The sequence below is a fragment of the Callospermophilus lateralis genome, chromosome 4 (assembly GCF_048772815.1).
Source record: "Callospermophilus lateralis isolate mCalLat2 chromosome 4, mCalLat2.hap1, whole genome shotgun sequence".
Lineage (NCBI taxonomy): Eukaryota > Metazoa > Chordata > Mammalia > Rodentia > Sciuridae > Callospermophilus > Callospermophilus lateralis.
The window spans coordinates 100,557,397-100,581,895 of NC_135308.1; the positions used below are offsets into that span (position 1 = coordinate 100,557,397).

The 24,499-nt window shown below is 32.1% G+C and overlaps 1 protein-coding gene across 1 annotated transcript in view; it reads left to right on the top strand.

The window, feature by feature from the left end:
* Redic1 (regulator of DNA class I crossover intermediates 1) overlaps nt 1-23,218 on the top strand; it is a 57,372-nt gene extending 34,154 nt beyond the window's left edge. The window contains exons 6-11 of the mRNA XM_076852768.1: nt 8,113-8,639; nt 9,454-9,523; nt 10,807-10,867; nt 14,230-14,293; nt 19,370-19,452; nt 22,805-23,218. Coding sequence (XP_076708883.1) covers nt 8,113-8,639; nt 9,454-9,523; nt 10,807-10,867; nt 14,230-14,293; nt 19,370-19,452; nt 22,805-23,218 — 1,219 coding nt within the window. The remainder of the gene's footprint in view (nt 1-8,112; nt 8,640-9,453; nt 9,524-10,806; nt 10,868-14,229; nt 14,294-19,369; nt 19,453-22,804) is intronic.
* The last annotated feature ends 1,281 nt before the right edge of the window (nt 23,219-24,499 follow it).

The following is a 24,499-nucleotide window of genomic DNA, read 5'->3' on the forward strand; positions in this document are numbered from 1 at the left end:
GAAGGAGAAAGGTTGGGAAAAATTATATCACTCATATGGACCTCAGGAACAAGCAGGAGTGTCCATACTCATATAAAATAAAATAGATTTCAAGCTAAAGTTAATCAAAAGGGATAAAGAGGTACACTACATACTGCTCAAGGGACCCATACAACAACAAGACATTACAATCATAAATATATATGCCCCCAAACAATGGTGCAGCTATGTTCATCAAACAAACTCTTCTCAAGTTCAAGAGTCTAATAGACCACCATACAAAAATTATGGGAGACTTCAACACACCTCTCTCACCACTGGACAGATCTTCCAAACAAAAGTTGAATAAAGAAACTATAGAACTCAATAATACAATTAATAACCTAGACTTAATTGACATATATAGAATATACCACCCAACATCAAGCAGTTACACTTTTTTCTCAGCAGCACATGGATCCTTCTCAAGAATAGATCATATATTATGTCACAGGGCAACTTTTAGACAATATAAAGGAGTAGAGATAATACCATGCATCTTATCTGATCATAATGGAATGAAACTAAAAATCAACAATAAAAGAAGGAAGGAAAAATCATGAATCACTTGGAGAATGAACAATAAGTTACTGAATGATCAATGGGTTATAGAAGACATCAAGGAGGAAATTTAAAAATTCTTAGAGATAAATGAAAACACAGACACAAACATATCGGAATCTAAGGGACACATTGAAAGCAGTTCCAAGAGGAAAATTCATTGCTTGGAGTTCATTCCTTAAAAAAAGAAAAAACCAACAAATAAATGATCTAATACTTCATCTCAAAATCCTAGAAAAAGAAGAGCAAAACAACAGCAAAAGTAGTAGAAGGCAAGAAATAATTAAAATCAGAGCTGAAATCAATGAAATCAAAACAAAAGAAACAATTGAAAAAATTGACAAAACTAAAAGTTGGTTCTTTGAAAAATTAAATAAGATCGACAGACCCTTAGCCATGCTAACAAAGAGAAGAAGAGAGAGAACTCAAATTACTAGCATACGGGATGAAAAAGGCAATATCACAACAGACACTTCAGAAATACAGAAGATAATTAGAAATTATTTTGAATCCTTATACTCCAATAAAATAGAAGATAGTGAAGGCATCGATAAATTTCTTAAGTCATATGGTCTGTCCAGATTGAGTCAGGAGTATATAGACAACCTAAACAGACCAATATCAATTGAGGAAATAGAAGAAACCATCAAAAGACTACCAACTAAGAAAATCCCAGGACCGGATGGGTATACGGTAGAGTTTTACAAAACCTTTAAAGAGGAACTAATACCAATCCTTTTCAAGCTATTTCAGGAAATAGAAAAAGAGGGAGAACTTCCAAATCCATTCTACGAGGTCAACATCACCCTGATTCCTAAACCAGACAAAGACACTTCAAAGAAAGAAAACTACAGACCAATATCTCTAATGAGCCTAGATGCAAAAATCCTCAATAAAATTCTGGTGAATTGGATACAAAAACATATCAAAAAAAATGTGCACCATGATCAGGTAGGATTCATCCCTGGGATGGAAGACTGGTTCAATATATGGAAATCAATAAATGTTATTCACCACATCAATAGGCTTAAAAATAAGAACCATATGATCATCTCAATAGATGCAGAAAAAGCATTTGACAAAGTACAGCATCCCTTTATGTTCAAAACTCTAGAAAAACTAGGGATAACAGGAACATACCTCAATATTGTAAAAGCAATCTATGCTAAGCCTCAGGCTAGCACCATTCTGAACGGAGAAAAATTGAAGGCATTCCCTCTAAAATCTGTAACAAGACAGGAATGGCCTCTCACCACTTCTGTTCAACATAGTTCTCGAAACACTGGCCAGAGCAATTAGACGAAAGAAATTAAAGGCATAAAAATAGGAAAAGAAGAACTCAAATTATCACTATTTGCAGTTGACATTATTCTATACCTAGAAGACCCAAAAGGATCTACAAAGAAACTATTAGAGCTAATAAATGAATTCAGCAAAGTGGCAGGATATAAAATCAACACGCATAAATCAAAGGCATTCCTGTATATCAGCCACAAATCCTCTGAATTGGAAATGAGGACAACCACCCCATTCACAATATCCTCAAAAAAAATAAAATAAAATACTTGGGAATCAACCTAACAAAAGAGGTGAAAGACTCTTACAATGAAAACTACAGAACCCTAAAGAGAGAAATAGAAGAAGATCTTAGAAGATGGAAAAATATACTCTTTTCATGGATAGCCAGAACTAACATCATCAAAATGGTGATATTTCCAAAAGTTCTCTATAGGTTTAATGCAATGCCAATCAAAATCCCAACGGCATTTCTTATAGAAATAGAGAAAGCAATCATGAAATTCATATGGAAAAATAAAAGACCCAGAATTGCAAAAACAATGCTAAGCAGGAAGTGTGAATCAGGTGGTATAGCGATACCAGACTTCAAACTATACTACAGAGTAATAGTAACAAAAACAGCATGGTACTGGTACCAAAACAGGCAGGTGGACGAATGGTACAGAATAGAGGACACAGAAACCAATCCACAAAACTACAACTATCTTATATTTGATAAAGGGGCTAAAAGCATGCAATGGAGGAAGGATAGCATCTTCAACAAATGGTGCTGGGAAAACTGGAAGTCCATATGCAACAAAATGAAACTGAATCCCTTTCTCTCGCCATGCACAAAAGTTAACTCAAAATGGATCAAGGAGCTTGATATCAAATCAGAGACACTGCGTCTGATAGATGAAAAAGTTGGCTATGATCTACATGCTGTAGGGTCAGGCTCCAAATTTCTCAATAGGACACCCATAGCACAAGAGTTAATAAATAGAATCAACAAATGGGACTTACTCAAACTAAAAAGTTTTTTCTCAGCAAAAGAAACGATAAGAGAGGTAAATAAGGATCCTACATCCTGGGAACAAATCTTTACTCCTCACACTTCAGACAGAGCCTTAATATCCAGAGTATACAAAGAACTAAAAAAAATTAGACAATAAGATAACAAACAACCCAATCAACAAATGGGCCAAGGACCTGAACAGACACTTCTCAGAGGAGGACATACAATCAATCAACAAGTACATGAAAAAATGCTCACCATCTCTAGCAGTCAGAGAAATGCAAATCAAAACCACCCTAAGATACCATCTCACTCCAGTAAGATTGGCAGCCATTAGGAAGTCAAACAACAACAAGTGCTGGCGAGGATGTGGGGAAAAGGGTACACTTGTACATTGCTGGTGGGACTGCAAATTGGTGCGGCCAATTTGGAAAGCAGTATGGAGATTTCTTGGAAAGCTGGGAATAGAACCACCATTTGACCCAGCTATTCCCCTTCTTGGTCTATTCCCTAAAGACCTAAAAAAGAGCATACTACAGGGACACTGCTACATCGATGTTCATAGCAGCACAATTCACAATAGCAAGACTGTGAAACCAACCTAGATGCCCTTCAATAGATGAATGGATAAAAAAATGTGGCATTTATACACAATGGAGTATTACCCTGCATTAAAAAATGACAAAATCATAGAATTTGCAGGGAAATGGATGGCATTAGAGCAGATTATGCTAAGTGAAGCTAGTCAATCCCTTAAAAACAAATGCCAAATGTCTTCTTTGATATAAGGAGAGAAACTAAGAACAGAGTAGGGAGGAAGAGCATGAGAAGAAGATTAACATTAAACAGAGATGAGAGGTGGGAGGGAAAGGGAGAGAGAAGGGAAATTGCTTGGAAATGGAAGGAGACCCTCAGGGGTATACAGAATTACATACAAGAGGAAGTGAGGGGAAAGGGAAAAAAATACAAGGGGGAGAAATGAATTACAGTAGATGGGGTAGAGAGAGAAGAGGGGAGGGGAGGGTGGAGGGGGGATAGTAGAGGATAGGAAAGACAGCAGAATACAACAGACACTAATATGGCAATATGTAAATCAATGGATGTGTAACCGATGTGATTCTGCAATCTGTATATGGGGTAAAAATGGGAGTTCATAACCCACTTGAATCAAAGTGTGAAATATGATATATCAAGAACTATGTAATGTTTTGAACAACCAACAATAAAAATTTAAAAAAATCAAAAAAAAAAGAAATCAATTAACCATAAATATGTTTTTCCCCTTGTAATTTCAATTCTGTTTTTTCCATCTCTGTGTAGGTTAGTTCCACATTGCCTTGATTCTGTAACTTTATTATAAATTTTGAAATTGAGATTGTTATTTTTCAACAAGATTGTGGCTCTTTTTAATCTTTTAAAAATTTTGAATAAGTTTTTAGGTTCACAAAAAAGCCCACAAGAAGCTCAGTGTAATTTTTATAGAGATTGTGTTGAATTGATCAATTTGGGGAACATTGACATCTTAATGATGCTGGTAATTTTTTTTGAGTTTTTTAAGTCTCTCATTGTTTCATTTAAAGTAGAATATCTTACTATATTTTCAGAGTTATTAATTGCATCTCCTTTGCTGTCTAATCTGCTGGTCATCCTATCCAGAGTATTTTTCATGTCTAGATAATTGATATTATCTATTCTTTATATCTTCTATATATTTAAATATTCTCAGTTTTCCTCTGTCTTCTTAAATGTAGAAAATATAGTGATGATAACTTATATAATTCTCTTATCTGTGAATTATATGTGTGTCATTTTTGTTTTATATCTAATAATTGATTTTGTTCCTCATTATAAATGACAATTTTCTGCTGGTTTTGTCTTCTTGGTAATTGTGTTTGGATTCTATATATATTGTAAACCTTTATCATTTTGCTTGTTGGTAATTTTGGTATTTCTAGAAATAATAAGTTTTAATCAGAGATTTTCTTCCTTCTGGGATTTTCAAGCTTATTTGCTAACTTTTAAACTTTGAGGACTTAAAAGACCTATCAAAGAACCCATAAGCCTTCATTCTATGATTGATTTTGTCCCACTGCTGAGGTGATACCCTGCTGAATACTTTGTGGATTTTTCTTGCATTATGGGTTTGTCTATTCTGTTGGATGGGAGCATAGAATTTTTTTTAGTCCTGCATGAACTCCTGGGATTATTCTATCTTCTTGTGTTGAGTGGTTCTTTTCCCAGCAGTGGGTAATTCTTTTACATGCCTGTGCCGATCAGTGCTTAGCTGAAGATTTTAGAAGAATCTACTATGTATTTGGAGTTCTCTCTTTGAAGCACTCTCTTTTATGTTGTTCTAACCTGTGAACTCTATTCTCTTCAGTTTTCCTGGATCCCCAGCTTTGTTTCTAAAGAAAGGGAATCAGCTAGCTTTATGTCCCCCATCTGTGTCCTATGACTTGGATCCTCTCTACAGGATAATTATCTTGCTCCACCTTGTCTTATGTTTGAAAACTGTTGTTATATATATACACACATATACATATATACACAAACACATACACTTTATTATTTTTTGGTGGTCTAGGGGATCAAATCCAGGGTCTCAAGAATGCTAGGTAAATGTACCATTGAGGCATACCCCCAGCCTTGTCCCATATGTTTTGTCCAGTTTTTAAATTATGTCAGGGAGGGTAAATCTCATCTCTCATTTCATTTTTGGAAGATGGAAATCCTGGAATTCATTCTTTCCCCAGGAGTCAAATTGATATTTTCTTTTTCTAGTATACTACAACCAAGTAGGATATATTCAAGTATACTGGGTTGGTTCAACATTCAAAAATCAACTGATGTATCCCCAGACTAGTGTATCCATGACAGAAGTCAGTTTTACTTTTGAACTTGGAAATTTGATTGATTTCTTATTGCTCTTTATAAAAATCATACTCTGCATATTCTGAGCCCTGTTGTACCTTTATTTATTTTAATGCTTCTATTCTAGCTTTATTCTTCTTCTCTTTCTCAAACATGCTACAGATCTTGCATTTGAGATGCTTATGCCATTTCTCTGCTATGCCCTTCTTTACATGTCTAACTATTTTATATCTTCAGCTTATTTATTACTTCCATGGTAGGGATTTTCCTGATGAAACTATCTGAACCTTGACCTCCAATACAAGCTGTTCTGTTATCTGATCTCAAAGCATCCATAATTATCCTTTCTATTTCTTCTTTAGTTCTTATTCATCATTCTTATTATTAATTATTTATTGTGTGTCTTCACTAGAGTTTAAGCTCTTACTTTTCTACAACACAGTAGGCATACAATAAATGCTTGCTGAACACATGTAAAAGGTTTAATTAGATAATTTGTATGTTTTTGTCTATAATTTTATTCTTATAGGAAAAATATTAAAGAAATTGTACTGATTTGCCTTAATAAGACTTTTAGTTCTTGAGCATCATTTTTGTCATCTCTAGAATTAATATCAACATTGTCTCCAAATGCCACCTATTTGATTTTTCTAAAGCAAAAGAATCTCTTCTATTTACTATTGTAGATTTTCAATTTGGCTATAGGATAACACTGATCACTTTGTTATTTTTCCTCTTCTGTACTGTAAATTTCTTGTTGGTAATAACTATATGTTATATATTTTTCTTTTTTTAAAGAGAGAGAGAGAGAGAATTTTTTAATATTTATTTTTTAGTTTTTGGTGGATACAACATCTTTATTTTATTTTTATGTGGTGCTGAAAATCGAACCCAGCAACCTGCGCATGCCAGGCGAGCACGCTACAGCTTGAGCCACATCCCCAGCCCTGTTATATGTTTTTTCTATTGTCCAGATCTTTTAGTGAATATTTCTTCTAAGCATGCTTAAAATACCTTTAAAAATGATAATGCAAACTTATAGTGTGCTTTATAACTTAGGAGATCTTTTTCCTTTGTTCTCTCATTTAGAGTAGTAGATATTTCTCTGGTACAAATGGTGAATATTATTACTATGTATTGTGTCCTTTAGTATAAAATATTATTCTGACTAAAACATCAATAAGATGATCCATATTGATAAATAGTATAGAACCATAGCTATGGGCATTTATTGGCAAAACTTTAATTTCCTTCTCTTAATAACAGAATTATTTTATTTCTCTCTACCCCAACATATGGCTTGGTGCCTGGAGCACAGCTGCTCTCCATTAAATATTTACCTTAAATATAAAATTGGAAATCTGAGTTTTATCAGTCTATATGTTTCTTTTTAAAATTTCTTTGGTATGTCTAACTTCTGGAACAGCCCAATTCAAAATAAATTTGTAGTCACTGGCAATCAAATTTAAAAACTTCTCTTTTCTAGTTGTTTCCTATCTTAGCTTTGATTCTTTTATATAAGTTGAACTTAACCTAGAATTAATATATCTATATTAGAAAAGAGCTTATAGTTTATCTAATATTCTTTTTTTAATTATTATTAGTTGTTCAAAACATTACATAATTCTTGACATATCATATTTCATACATTTGATTCAAGTGGGTTATGAACTCCCATTTTTACCCCATATACAGATTGCAGATTCATATCGGTTACACATCCACATTTTTACATATTGCCATACTAGTGTCTGTTGATTGATTTTCATCTAATTCATTTTATCTCTTTGCTTTATTACTTATATGCACATTCATACCTATACCTTCATTAGGAAATTTATAGTTGTTTTTGTATACTTGTTAGGTTGAGAAATATCTGGTATAATGTCCTCATAACTTTGTGATTTTATGGTTTTACATGGGATGACTTTTCTACACATGTCTTCTAATTATCTTTCTCTGGTTAAATGGAGAGCAGCAGTGACATACTCTGGTTGCCTATGTTATTTGCTAGAATTTATTATAGAAGAACTGCTACGTATAGGTCATTCATAATTTCTTTTGCTAATATAAAAATAAATTGAGCTATGTACTCACTTTTCATGTTGAAATACAAAACTGAGCATAGATTAATTTTATACACAATAAAAGATCGTTAGAGTCATTCGGAGAGCACATTTGATGAATTTCCATTTGAATGAGTATTATTTACTTAAATATAAAAAATAGAAACATAATCCAAGTAAATGTTAGTAGCTACTCAATAAAAAATATTTAAAAAAATATGTTCTCTAAAGTTTAAGGATAGTATTTATAAATGAAAATGATCTGTGCTTTTCTTAATAAATATGTTTTAATTTATCTGAAAGTCTAGGAAATGGGAATTTCCTTTCTAAAAGATCAGCAATAATTATGAGTGAGGATTTTGGGAACATGGATAAAAGAAGACAGTCAGATTTCATTATTGAAAAACAGTCAATACAACAAATCTGGGGAGAAAATGGAAAAGAAGTTTCAAGTTTTCTGGAGAATGTGAATGAGCCAACACATAGACTTCTGTCAGAGAATTGTGACTCTTTTGTTCCTCAAAATATGATTAATTTATTAGACCTTGATCAACAAAGGGTAAAGAAAACCTTTGACAAATGTGGCTATGATAGTTTAGGGGATATTTGTTTGGTTACAAGTTCGGATGAAAACCATTCCATTGATGGAAACAGAAGCATTTTTACAGCTCCAGAGTCAACTTTTAGTAGTTCTACTTTAAATAAAACAAGTTATCCAGAAAAACATCAACCAAACAGGAACTATCAGAAAAAGCACAACAATAATGAAATAAATGACTTTGCTACAAGTATTGAGGAGGATTGTTACCTGATCAGCTCTGAAAAGAAAGGTTGGTGTTGTATGTGGAAAATGTAAAAATCTATACTTCATCAGTTTTAATATACATATTTGTATATTTTAGGTATATGTCCACACACATACAGTGAGCCCTTCATATTTGTGGGCTCCCTATCTGAAGATTAAACCAAATGATTGACATAATTTAAAAATAAAATTGCATCTGAGCTGGATGTAGTAATGCTGCTGTAATCCCAACAGCTCGGGAAGCCTAAGCAGGAGGTTCACAAATTTAAAGCCTGCCTCAGTTATTTTGTGAGGCCCTAAGCAACATGGTGAGACCCTATCTCAAAATTTAAAAATGAAAAGGGCTGAGGATGTGGCTTAGTGGTTAAGCACCCCTGGGTTCAATCTCTGGTACCTAAATAGATAAATAATTGCATCCAGATATAGATATTGTTTAGCATGTTACTTAAAGAATTCAATATTATAGCTATTTATATTGCATTTCCATTTTATTGGATGTTATAAGTAACCTAGAGATGATATAAAGTGTATAGGAGGATCTATGTAGCTTATATGCAAATACTAAACCACTATTATTGAAAAACCATTATTATCTGAAAGACTTGAACATCCATGGGTTCAATATGTGCAGGAGTGGCAGAGGGAGATCCTGAACTGACTATACTGTATATATTTATATGTATGTTTCTGTGTTTGGAGAAATATGAAACCAGAAATATAATGATGATTAGGTGACATTATAGACTAGTGATCTCTCTGTGTGCCATGCTAATATGTTTTGTATTGAAAAATGATAATAGACTGTGTTAAATTTTTAACACACACTTTCATTTTTGAAGGAAAACTTAACAATGTTTACCAAGAGAAAACACCACAGAAAAATATCCAGGAATATCCAGTGAACTCTATGTAAGTTTTTAGGTAAATCTGGAGAATATAAATTAGGATGTAGTATATAGAAGTTTGAACTAATGCAAAGTCAGGTAGGCATACTACTGTCAGAGGGTGAGCAACCTGGTTATAATGATGTATTACTAGTAATCACATTCTTGATATTATCACCATAGTGGAAAGTATGGTGTACATATTTGCCAACTTCCAAAATACCTTCTTACCTGAATATTAGTTTTGATTTTGATTACATTTGAGAAATTGTCTTAAGTTCTTAAGAAATTTGGGGCTGGAGTTGTGGCTCAGCGGTAGAGCACTTACCTAGCACGTGCGAGGCCCTGGGTTTGATTCTCAGCACCACATAAAAATAAATAAATAAAGATATTATGTCCAACTACAACTAAGAAATAAATATTAAAAAAAGAAATTTCTATGGAGCAGAATGTCAGTTTGTGAATTTACATTAAGAAACTGAAGCATCACATATAGAAATGGTTACAAGCATGAAAGTCCTTTTTTTTTTTCTTTTACCTTCCATAAGAAGATTGGTTGGTTGTTTGAGAGTCAGAACAGAGAGTAACAGAACTTACAGATCAGTGGCATATGCAAGCATCATCAATTTATGAAACAATTTGTGATCTAGGAATAAAACATACCCCTTATTGTCAATATTTACCTCTCAGAGACTCCCTCTCCTCTGTGTTCAGGCTTACTATCTCCTCCATCCCATTGTTGTTATATTTTTTCCTATATGAAAACAACAGTCTTCCCCAGATCTTGCTACCAGTGTACAAATGTTCTTCATTTAAGAAGTTAAAAGCTTTATGTACATCTGCGAAATTCTGATCCTGTGAAGACTTTATAACAAAAGAGACTAAACCTTAGAGATCAAATAAATTTTTCATGGTCACACACTCACACTAGTCTTGGGATTCAAACAACTGTCTTATCTGACTTGATATTTTCAGCTACAGTTTTTCAGTGTTTAAAAACACTGGTGAAAACTCACGTTAGACCTTGAATTTTAAATGTACTTATGAGAGTGACTTAGAAGATGTTTTCCAAACTTGGTTGCAGATCCAAATTTACTTGAGGGAGTGATTTTAAAACTACAGAGGGCAAAGTTTTACATATACTAATAAATAAATAAGCTCCTTGGCATGGAGTTTATGAATCTTTGTTTTAAAAATACCTCTTATATAATTCTAATTTGGAGCCAAGTTTTGAAACCATAATTTAGAACAACAACTTTCAGAGGAAGTAAAGTAAATTTTAATACTGTCTTTTTTTATAACCCATAGGGGCAGTGTCCCTTTGCAAGAATTGTATTCTAAGCAATCCTGGGATTTAAGACTTGGTGAGGTAAAATGCATTGTTACATTATTTTTCTAATTTAGTCAGTTTGTGTTCTATAATATTTTAACATTATGACTTACTTTGATTTAAGTTTAGCTTTTATTTATAAATTTCTTTTTAGCTATACTCTTTCTTATATCGGAAAATTATAGCTTAATCTAGAAATAGAAACACCTTTTTAAAAACTAAAATGTTCTTCATTTGAAACAAATGAATCTTGGTGCATTTTAAATACAGTATAAAATATTTTCCAAGATAAAACCTCTTTAGAATTAAGTGTACAAAACATCTATAAGCCTTGGTTATGTAATGTTATAATCCCTGTTATGGTTTGAATGTCAGGTGTCCCCCAAAAACTCAAGTATGAGACAATGCAAAAAAGTTTAGTGGAGAAATGATTCTGTTATGAGAGCCTTAATCCAGTTAGTGAATTAATCCCCTTATGGGGATTAACTGAGTGGAAACTGGAAGTGGGTAAGATGTGGCTGGAGGACGTGGACCTTGAGGGAGTGGGTTTGGGGTATATATTTTGTATCTGTAAGTGGAGCATCTCTGTCTGCTTTGTGATCATTATGTGAACTGCTTCCCTTTGCCATACTCTTCCACCATGATGTTCTGTCTTACTCCAAGCCCCAAGGAAAGGTGCCAACTGTCCATGGACTGAGACCTATAAACTTTTCCTACCCTATAATTGTTCTTGTCAGGTCTTTTCGTCACAGCAGTAAAAAAAAAAAAAAAAAAAAAAAAAAAAAAAAGAAAGAAAAGAAAAAAAAAGCTGCCTAAAACAATCCTTCTTCATAATAATTTTAGAGAGATTAAATAAATTGTTCACAAACACTTGATTCAGGATTCAAACTACTGTCTTATCTGATTTGATATTCTCAACTATATTGTTTTCTCTCTTTTCTCCATTAATATGTAATTGAATATTATGAATTCATTACCATACAGTGAGTATCTCCAATGCACTAGGGATACAAAGGTTAAAAACAGTCTTTCTTTTAACAAAGATTACATTGTTATGCATTCGACAGATATGGAAGGACATGGAACCTATCTTTAAGACGTTTTTGTTCAGTAAATAGAGATAGAAAATCTAATGCATTTAGATGAATTATTCTAATTGTAGTTCCTACAAAATCAGTGGTAGCCTACTGAAAGACACCACTAAGTTTTGTGGTTAGTCAGGAGGAAGATGTTATAGGTAAGAAAACTTCTGAGCAAAAACTCAATAAATTTGCTGAATGGAGGAAATGTCTGGAAAGAAGCAGCAATATAAATAGAACCAAAGATATGAGAGACTGTATCTTGCTTAAGAAACTTCAAGTACCTGTCTCATTCTAGTTACTGTTATTGCTAGTATTTGTAAATCATGAGGGATTTGGCATGAGATAATTCCGGATAATTTAAAAGAGCAGATCATAAATGATCTGTATGATATTTAATAGTTTAATTTCCTATAAGTAGTAATGAGAGTGGTGTCTTTTATAAAAACATACACATAATACAAGATAATGTATAACATAATATATAGCTAGCAATATATATATATACATATGTGTGTATAGTATTAAAACCAGAAAACATAAATGCAGCAAGAAGCCCATTTAAGAAGAAGAATAGAAGATAGAATTTCTGATCATGTCAAACATGAAATTTTGCTGGGCAAGCATTGTGATGTGAGGTGTCCTATCTTGGGAGAATAGGGCAAGTTCCTTGAATAACTTAGTTTCTTCTCAGTTGGAAAGATCTTCTTTGTTATCCTTTGTGAACATATTTTAGAAATATTTTGAGTTGTAGATGGACAAAATACTTTTAGTTTAATATTTACTTTTATGTGGTGCTGAGGATTGAACCTAGTGCCTCACATGTGTGAGACAAGCACTCTCCCACTGAGCTACAACCTCAGATTACTTATGAACATTTTTGAAGTGGATAATGGAGTTCATGCATGCCTTGAAGTCTGTATAGCTTTCCCAGTTGATCAAGTTTTCTATCACCACTCCTTTTTCTTGTTCTTCTTGCAAGTTTGGGGCTTGAATGTTTCAAGAATTGAACAGAAAAGACTTTTTAAAAGATGAAATAGTTATAAGGTTCAAGAAGTGGCTCTGTTCCACATATTTATTCAGGGCTTCAACTTTGTGGATACTTGTCTTTAACTAGTGTTCCCATTTTTGTAGAATATGTTGGTATCAGACAGCAGAAGTAGGAAGGAAGTGGAAGACTGTTGAGTAGATTTTTATCGACCTGGATTTGCAGTAGTGTATATTACTTCTGCCACTGACCAGAAATTAAACCACAAGTCCAGACCAACTTCAGGGGAGGCTAGGAAATGTGGTCTAGCTGTATATCTGAGAAGAAAGGGAATAAAATTTGGGTAAATAACTAGGAAATGTCTCCTTTTTTCTGTCTATCTAAAGCTCTATATCCCACCAACAGAGAATATATAGATATTATTTTAGTTAGATCTATGGTATATTTGCAAATATAATTAGCACAGTAAGCCATAAAGAAAATCTAAAAAAAAAATAGCGAAGGAGAGAATTGTAACTACATCCTGCAATCAAAATTTAATAAAATTTGAAATCAACCCCCAAAAGTTGTTTGTCATCCTTTAACTTTTTGAAAAGTTGGAGACAATTTGGGTTTTAAAAAAATAAGAAAAAAGGCCATGGATGTATTATAAGTCAAAATACATTCTACTGGGCTGGGGATGTGGCTCAAGCGGTAGCACACTCGCCTGGCATGCGTGCGGCCTGGGTTCGATCCTCAGCACCACATACAGACAAAGATGTTGTGTCCGCTGAAAACTAAAAAAAAATAAACATTAAAAAATTCTCTCTCTCTCTCTTTAAAAAAAAATACATTCTACTGTCAGGTATAACTAAAAAGAATAAATAAAAATAATTTAAAAATAAGAAAGGAAATGAAAGTCAACTACAAATTACAGAGAAAGTGATGAAAATCAAAACCAGTGTTGTGTTCTACAGAAAATTCATACCTTTAAACTTTTTATTTTTTAGTAAATGACTGATAACCCAACTTAAGAAATCAGGAGAATAATAGAACAAATCCCAATAATACCTTAATGCCTTATCTTTTTCCAATTGAATTTACTATGATTGCCTGAAGGTTCCTTTTTGTCAGTAATTTATTTCCTATCAAGTGTCTATTCTGTTACCTGTTGCTTCTAAACCAATTTAAGTTTCATTTTATTCACTATAGGCTAATTGTGTGTGTGTGGGGGGGGGGAGAGAACTTAATTGAATTAAAGTACTATAAAACAAATCAGTGGCACTTATTGGGTAGATATAAGTGGAAATTATCATGCATACTTGGGAATTGTTAAAATTTTGGTTTTCTCCTAGATTGTGATGGAAGAAGGAAGAACATGTTCTTTAAAAGGAAGGCCAACATCCGCAAAGAAAATCTGTCAGTATGACTGTATAAGTTAATTTTATTCTCTTTAAAACTAGCAACTAGAAATCAGTTAAATTAAAAAAAAAATTTAAAGATTTTTACTAGCCAATAAATATTTCATAGGTATCTTAGAAAATACTAGTAATGCAATCAATGCTTTAAAATAAGTTTTTATAAAAATACATTATGAATATACATAATGTAAATGGACAGTTTAACAAATAGTAAAATAAATATCCTCAAACTCAACCATGTACCTTAAGAAATAATAAATACTGTACTTTTGAAAATATTCTCAATTGCATTTCCTATCCTGCCCCCTAGAGGTAACTATTTTCCTGAATTTGTTTCTTGAGATGGTATCACACAGATATTTCTGTTGCTTGATTTTAAACTTTTTACATATTGAAAAACTTCTATGTATTTTCCTGCAACTTTCTTTTTTAACTTAGTATTATGTTTTCAGGCTCATTTACTTTTACATTTTATTATTATTTTTATTGTTATGTAGCATTCTGTTTTGTGAATGTGCCACAGTTTATTTATGCATCTTTTGACAATGGATATTTATTTAGTTTTGAATATTTTGGTTTTTGCTGTTTATGCTATTCTTGAAATTTCTTCTAGCACACATGCATATAAAATTACTCTAGGGTATATTACTAGGAGTAGAATTGCCAATTTAATGCAAAATTATTTTCTAAAGTGTGCCTATTTTACCTACAGCTAACAAAGGGTAAGAATCTTAGTCACATATTTTAACCAACACTATGTCAGTCTTTTGTAATTGTTGGTAATTTGATATTTATATTTTAACATATTTTTATGATTACTTATTAGGTTAATTGGTTATCTGTGTTTCGTTTGTGAAGTGTATTTCATGTCTTTAGCTCTTGTTTCATTTAAGAAGTTTGGTTTTACTTATGGGATATCTTTTATCAATAGATCTGTATCTTTTGTAAATCTCTTTTGAATCTTGAATACTAATTATTTATAGGCTTACATGTAACAGATACTTCATATTTGAATAGTTTTTTCATTCTTTACTGATATGATAGATTAAAGTTTCATATTTTCCTGACACTTCTTAGGTATTCTGTGCTAGAATGGCTCTTTAGGTTATCTAGTCTGCTAGGTACTTAGAAATCTTTGTGAATGTAAAACATTAGTCTGTTTTTTTTAGTTCTTTAATTCCTTGCTTCCTTCAGCATATGGATATTCTTTGTTGTTTTATGGTTTATCCTTGCAATCTGTGAGATTTCCCTCCCCGAAATAAAGCCTAAAACATATAAAAACATGCATGCCCACAAAATTTAGTTCTCTTCCTTTATTGCTCTGAGTGTAATACATGCAATTATGTAAAAGAATTAAGTGAATCCTATAGATTCTCCCATGTTAGCACCATATATTTATCATCCTTTTATGACTTGCTAGTCATTCATTCAGTACATTTACTGGAGTTGATTTAATTGGTGTCCTATTGATGCACATTTGGGTGCTTTCTTACAAATGTAACTAAAGAACTTGGTGCATATTTTTTTATTTGTGGAGGTGTGTTTTGGTGGTAATTACTAGGGATGGGATTCAACAGTCAAAACAAGATGCACTGTTATTTGATATGTATTGCTGAATCTCCACTTTGATATTATCAAATTTCCTACTTGCAGCATTTACCAATTATAACAGCAAGTACGAGTTATCCCATAGGCTCATCATCAAATATTGTGGTCAAATCTAGGATTTTTTGTAATTTTGAGTTATTTGAGATGAATAGAAAGGTTTTAGTTTGTATTTCATTTCTGTCTGTGAAGCTGAATATTCTTTTAAATATTTTCAGTGGCTGTTTATGTTCTTTTTTTTGTTTGTTTGTTTGTTTTTGGTCTACTTGGCATTCATGTCTTTTGACCAGTTGGGTTCTTGGCCTTTTTTCTTGATACTTAAGAACTAGCTCTTCAGTGAATACTGCCACCCACAAATAAATGAGAGGAAAAGAGTTTACATATCTCAATCTCACTTAAGCACAAGTCATCAGAAAACAGATAAACTTCCCCAACAAAAATTCAGCTTTAAATTAAAAAATAAAGAAAAATAGAAACTTGCTGTTTTTTTTGTTTGTTTGTTTTCTTATGTCAGAGCTTAGGTCATCTGTGCCTATATTTCAATACCTACTAATTTCATTAAAGGGTAAATAAAAAAAAAAAGAACTAGCTCTTCATATGTTAAAGAGGTTTACATTTTGTAATATAAGTAATAAATATTTTCTTCTAGTTTAATATATTAGCTTTTCATATATTTTGATTTTACTATACTTACGTTGCTCTTACTTTGTTTAACAATATTTTACTATTTCTGGATTGCATTGGAAGTTCTCCACACTCCTGGGTTATAAATGAATTCACCATATTTTCTTGTAGCTTTAGTATAGTTTTGTATTTTACATTTATATCTTTAATTTATTTGGATATTTTCCTGATTTAAAGTATGGGACACGATATCATTCAAGTTCTAAAAATGCATCTTTCCCTAGGTATTTATGATATTGCCTTTTTAATATACTAACTACATATTATCTGATCTGTTTGGAGGTTTTCTTAACTGTTCCATTGATCTTTCCTTATTTTCATGTGCCAATACCATACTTTTTAAATTAAGATTTTTTTATAGTGTGTTTAATTTCTGGAAATGTTTTATATCTCTGCACTTTTTAAAAGTCTTTCTTGGCCAGTCTAAATTATTTTTTTCATATAAGTTTTAAAATTAATCTAACTCCAAAAGAAACATTTTAATTTTTATTAGGAAACTGTTAAATGTGTATCTTAGTGTGAATTGTTATTGTAATGAATATAATATATTATAGCTCTAAGAATAAGGGTATCTTTCCATCAATTCAATCTAAATTTATAGTTGTAGTTACCTAACATATCTTTAAGCACTTTCTTAAAATTTTTTCAAATAGATTGTGCATGTTTCTTATTTCGCTTATTCATAGGTACTTTTTGGTGTTTTTGTTGCTACTTTAGTATGAATATACTTCCTATATTTCTACACTGAGATTCTGGATTGTGGGCTTGTGTGAATTTGTATTGATTATTTTTTCAAGAATTTGACGCCTTCTAATAGTTATGAGATATTATCCTCTTGTGATTTTGGGAAATTAGTGGTTTGGGTTAAGAGTGATTCTTAGTGTCTGTGGGAATGATTATTATTTTTTATTCTTAGAGTTTTAAGCTTATTGTGGACAAAACCAAATAATGTGAAATTTACCCTTCCAGTAGTTTTTATGTGTGTAGGGCTTTATCATCAAACACATGCCACTGTATCTACCCAGTAAAAACTGCCTGTCTCTCACTTCCCCTGGCCCCTGGCAATCCCCCTTTTACTTTCTGTTTTTATCAGTTTGGTTATTTTAGATACTCAAACGAGTGGAATCATGAAGTATTTATCTTTTTTTTGACTGACTTGTTTCACTTGAAATAATGACTTAAGTTTCATTCATATTGTAACATGTACTAACAAGATTACCTTCTTTCTTAATGCTGCATAATATTCCACTTGTATGTATATACCACTTTTGTTTTATCCATTCATCCATTGCTGAGGTTGCTTCCAGCTCTTGGCTATTGTGATTAATATTGCAATTAATATGAGAGTAGAAATCTCTCTTTTAGACCCTATAATAGGTTTTCAGTTCTTTTGGCCATGCACCCATAAGTAGGATTACAAGATTCATGTGGTGATTCCAATTTTAATTTTTTGAGGCATCTCGGTACTATTTTCCATAGTAGCTGCCCCATTTATTTTCTTACCAAACATGCAGGACAGTAATTATTCTACTTCCTCATCAATACTTATTCTAGTTTTTTTTTTTTTTTTTTAATGATAGTGGCCTTCCAATAGGTGTGACATGTTATCCAGTTGTGATACAGCTCTTTTACAAAGGTGAATCTTATTAAAGGATTTTGCAATTTGGACTGTCTTTGCAATCTTTTTTTTTTAAGAGAGAGTGAGGGGGGAGGGAGAGAGAGAGAGAGAGAGAGAGAGAGAGAGAGAGAGAGAGAGAGAGAGAGAGAGAGAGAATTTTAATATTTATTTTTTAGTTATTGGCGGACACAACATCTTTGTTTTGTATGTGGTGCTGAGGATCGAACCCGGGCCGCACACATGCCAGGCGAGCGCGCTACCGCTTGAGCCACATCCCCAGCCCCTGTCTTTGCATTCTTATAATAAATCTTACCAAGTGATGATGTTTTATAATATTGATTATTTAAAAAAAAATAGTTTAATATTTTATTTGTTATTAGATTTTTGCATCATTATGCATAAATGAGATTTTCTATAGAGAGAGAGAGAGAGGGAGACTGTGTGTGTGTGTGTGTGTGTGTGTGTGTGTGTAGTCTTTGTCAGATTTTGTTGAGATTGTACAGATCCAGAAACAATTTAAAAGCTACATACTTGCCCAAATTGAGGCTAGCTGAAAACTTTCTTGATATTTAAATCTCTTGCCCTTTCCCCATCCCAATTTCACTACTTTATTACAAATTACTTTATGATGTTTGGTTTGGTAGGTAGGGAGTCATGTACTACTTCCCAGGCCCAGTTTTAAACTTTGTTTGCAATTATAAGATAACATATTAAGCAAAAATGAAAAAATATAATATTGGGTGCTTTGGATAGATTTTTTTTTCATAGTTTTGATTGCACAGTAAAGTTTCATTGACTAGATTAGCAAATATCTGATACCTTGGGACTCAATATTTCTGCTTCCTACAGTTGACACTTTAAATTATTTGTTCATAAAAAATGGCACATATATTGGCAAACATCAATCCTAATTTTCTCATTTCTGCTTTCCTTTCTTATGTACCCCTATTACTTGTAGAATAACCATTCTTTTAAGAGTAAAATAAACCCATAAATCCTGTTATAAATGCAAGGTGCCAAGTATCCTAAATTTTAACTAAATTTAGCACATTTTAAAGTGCTGTTTGTTAGGTTAGCTAATCTTTGCATACAAATATCTTCTGCCTTTGGATATTTTATACAGCATTAGTGAATATCATTCTTCATGAATTAAACCTTTATTTTCAGATCTTGATTCTTCACAGAGTAGTCAGTCTGCCAGTTACTCTCCAAGGCCAACGGATAGTTGTTTCAGTTCTAGTTCAGAGATGGTAAGTTATGCCTTTTTACTTATAAATTTTATATTCATTTAGATTTTTTTTATACTGGAAATTGAACCCAGAGGCACTTATCCACTGAGCCACATCCCCAAATCTTTTTTTGTATTTTATTTGGAAACAGGGTCTCACTGAGTTGCCTAGCGCTGTGCTAGGTTGCTGAAGCTGGCTTTGAACTTGAGATCCTCCTTCCTCAGCCTTCCAAGCCATTGGGATTACAGGCGTGCACCACTGTGCCCAGCTAGAATTATTTTTGTCAGTTTACTTTTACATCATGAAAAACAGTTGAACCAATACAGAGTGGAAATAAAAAATAATATAAATGAAAATGTAAAAAAGTAAACAATATAAGAAATATTGTAAAACCTAAGAAAGCCTAAGAAAATGTGCACAAAAATGTAAAATAAATTAATAAGAAAATGTAAACAGTTGGGTGTGATAGCTTATGCCTATAATCTCAGCATTTTGGGAGACATGAGTCAGGAGGATCATAAGTTCAACTTGTCTTAGCAACTTAGGCCCTAAGCAACTTGGCAAGACCTTGTTTCGATAAAAAAATAAAAAGGGATAGAGATGTAGATCAGTGGTGAAGTGCCCCTGAGTTCACTTCCCCAGTACCAAATAAAAAAAAGAAAAGAAAAAATATTACATAAAAATATATTATTTGTAAAATTGTCTTAACAAGGTGTATACAATTTGAAGCATAAAACAACCAAGTGTACCTTCAAAAAATAAAAGTCTCAAGGCTTATATAAGAAGAAATTGGATAATAGTGTTGGAGACTAAAATATGAATAATTTGAAAGACATTTCTGAGTGAGAATCTACACTTCTGACAAATCACTTTTAGAAGGGAATTCTACCTTCACTCTTTTATCTTCATTCCTTGTTGCCTTTAGTATCTAATTTGCCGTCTTGCTAAGGATACCAGTGACTTCTATGTTGTCAGATTGACTGGATGCTTTTCAGTCTTTATCTTATAAGAACTCCTGATATGATAGAAATTATTATTTAATTTCTTTGAAATATTTTTCTTCTTTGCTTTTATTTTAACACACTATCTTTGTTTTCTTGATATCTCTATGAATGCTTTTTTATGCCTTTTTTTTCACTTGTCTTTTTCCCTATATAAATGTTATAATGTTTAGGGTTTCATACAAGACCCTCTTCTGTAAACCTATAATCTAAACCTTTAGTGATTGTATACATTCTAATGACTTTTATACTATCTGGGTGATGTCAGTTCCTAGTTTTATGACTTTAGCCCTGGCTCTTATTTAGGTGTTCAATTTTCTATTGGACACATCTTGGATATTTCACAAAGATCTTTTTCATACATCAAACTTAAAACCTAATTTTTCACCCAAATCAGTTTTTTTTTATATTTCTGTATCAATAAATATTTTTTGTATTTGCCCAAGCATTCATATCAGAAGCCTACTATAATAGTTAATGTTGTTATTTCTTTCTTTCTCAAATCTGCCTCCTTCAATCATCCTCATTTCATCACTTTGTGCAATCAATTCTACCTCCAAAATAAATTGTGAATTTATCTACTCTCAACAAGCACCAGTGCCCTATTCTAAGTTACCATCATCTTGTTCTTGAACTGTTCTGGCTGTTTCATGTCTTTACTTTCACTCTTCCCCCAGCGTCTTCTTTAGTTAGCAGATATCATAATAATAAAAAAAAAATAATAAGTTGGCCAGGCACAGTGGCACAAACCTGAAATCCCAGTGGTTCAGAAGGCTAAGGCTAGAGGATTATTGGTTCAAATCCAGATTCAACAATTTAGTTAGGCTCTAAGCAACTTAGAACCTATCTCAAAATAAAAAATAAAAAGGCCTCAGTGGCTAAACATCCTGGGTTCACTCTTTGGTACCAAATAAATAAATAAAGTAAGTTGAATCATGTTATTCTGATGTGTAATAATTCAATGGATTTCTATTTTCCGATAGAATCTGAACTTACAGTGGCTGCTAGCTCTTGGCCACCATTTCCTGTTTCTTCCAGTATTCTTCCTTTCTTCTTTTTCTTCCACATGTATTGGCCCTTCATTTTCCTTAGTTTGTCATTCTCCTTTCGGCTTCAGGGCAGGAATTTATATCTTTTTTCTCAGTCTTATTCTTTTTTATCCTTTAAGTCTTAGGTTAAATATGTCACTTATTTAAAAAGTCCTTCCCTGGCTCCCCAGTATAAATATGGCTTCTCCCTTGGTGATGCTCTGAAAGTGCCTCATACTTGTTCCTCATAATGCTTTTCTCAATCTATAATTATATGTTTATGTGTCTGATTATTTTGCTAATTTTATTTTTACTCATTATGTGAATTTCAAGAGAACAGCAACCATTTTGTTTCACTCATATTGCAGATGCCTTTTAGTAAGTGAATGTTTGTTTCTTAACTAAATACATGCATTGAGCTTTTGTTTTCCAATTTGTGCTCAGTTTTAATGCTCTGTCTTGGGCTTACTTTAGTTTTTTCATTATTATTTTTGCCACTTTTTTAGTTTGAATGATTAATACTTTTAAATATTCATAAAAGTATGTTTTTGTTCTTAATAAATACATTTTTCATGAAGTTGAAAAATTCAGGCTTAGCAAATTTAAATCTAGGCCTATTAAAAGTTATTACAGTTTGTATTTTTAGATAAAAGTTTAACATATTTATTCCTGTTAAACTTTTATTTTTTAAATTTTTTTTTTAGTTGTAGATGGACACAGTATCTTTATTTTATTTATTTATTTTTATGTGGTGCTATTGATTGAATCCAGTGCCTCATGCATGCGAGGCAAGCGCTCGACCACTGAGGTACAACCCTAGCCCCTAAATATTTTTGATATTCTGTTAGCTGATACTCTCCTTATATTATCTTTTTAAGATATATCTTTCATGGGATGGACCCATAAAATGTATGTAATGAGTATGTTTTCCTTAATGAATCGGTGAGTAAATAATAAAAAAGTTTCAACCGTTCCCTTCAAAGGTATCACTTTGGCAGTCTTTTGAAGTGATTGAATAGTGAATTGTCCATCATTTCTTCAGTGTTAGAGATTGATGGAATGATGCATTCCGTGATTATAAGTACTGAGAAGACATAAGATTCATCTTGTTTTTTTTTCCATTTTTATTATTTAAAAATCCACAGCCTGCTGAATGAGATGTATGGTAGATTCAAAACACTTTGATAATATATACGCTTTGCTTAGTAACCTGTCAGTCTCTCCTGTATTTAGAAATTTCCTATAATGTGAATTTTAAGAATGTTTACTTGGAAGTAATTGAGCAATGTTATTAGGCATTTTATTTAAGCATTATTTACAGCAAAATTATTTAATTTCTTTTAGCCATCAGAAGATGAAGATCAAATGTTACAGCAAATTGAAGACTCAAATAAGATATGTGTCAAAACTACTGAAACAACCAATGATTTTCATCTAGAAAGGACGTCAAAAGTTTCAGGTGATAGGATTGGTAAAGATAATGCCAAAATTCACAAACAAAGTGAAAATTTCTACCCATTCTCAGTGAAAAATAATACAGATCAATCTCCTCAGTTGCAGTGCAATTCAGCACATGTGTTGCAAAACAAAATCAATAATAACTGCATTCTGCCAGTTGTAAGACGTGATGCAGGGGTACAAACAGAGAGAGAACCTGCAATGGAAGAAAAATTTGATGCTGCCGTACAGTGTAATATAATTTCACTATGTACATGTAGAAGTGATGTGTCTCCTCTTTGCCATATAGAAATACAGTGAAAATATTAAGACATATGCCACTGGAGGGCAGGAAATCCTTAAGAAAAACTAGTATTCTAAAATCTCAGTCTAGGATGTAACATTTCAGTTGACCTTGGAAGGCAATAATAAATATTCAGAATTTAATTAACATAATAAGGAATGAGAAAATGTAACTAAGCATTAGGCTAAAGTATTTAGAAGGTCTATTCATGATTCTAAGACGTTTTAATATTTTATGCACTTAATTTTTTGTATAGGCATTTCTTTGATGGCTTTAGTGTATCATCAAGGTTTTATAAAATAATCTTATAAATATATTATCATTTTCATGTTTATTATTCTTTACATTATTATGATATGCTGTTATTCCTGGATTAAAAATATGCTTAGCTTTCTTCCTTGTGGCATTTACTTTAAAATTAGGTACAGTTGTATCTTGCAGGAAAAATATTTTCTTTCAAGACTTTAGGGCAGAAAATAATAGTACTTAATGTGTTCTATGTCTTCATCATAATAATTTTGTTAACTACTTCTCTTTAATGTTATACCACACTTAAAATTCTAGATTTTTTTTTTTAACTCTGGTTTCATTTGTGTGTGTGTATGAGACTGCTGGGGAGCAAACTCAGATCCTCACAAATACTTGGCAAGTGCTCTACTACCAGTACCCACCAGCCTATAGATTAATTTTTAGACAAAATATGTCTTCTTTTTTGTTTGGATAACATTTGTTGTTAGTGCTTTATCAACTCAGAGGAAGATGTTTTCCTCCTTAAGTTTAAAAAATATTTTAATGCTTTTATAGAAAAAAGTTTTAAAATTGGAAAAATTTATGTTTCTTTTTTAATGTTGCTAAGCTTCTTTAACAAATATTACATCAAAATTTCTTAGTCTTTTAAAATATAGGCTTTGATTCTAGCACATTTATCTTATACCACAATTTTAAATGCTTGTACTTTAAAATTAACACTTGTTTGGATATGCAGATGCTCAGAGACTTATTAGTGGGGTTACATCCTGGTAAACTGATTGTAATTGAAGATATTTTAAGTTGAAAATGCATTTAGCTTACCTAACTTACCAAACATCATAGCTTAGCAATATACTACATTATATAAACTATAGGTTTTCCCACATGATAGAGTGGCCGACAGAGTGTTTGCAGCTTGTCACCAACACTGTGGACTATTATACTACAGATGGCTAAACCGGGAAAAGATCAAAATTCCATTATGGATTTATTTCCTGAGCACTATTTTGCAAAAATATAACATATTGTGCAGGAAATACTAATTATGT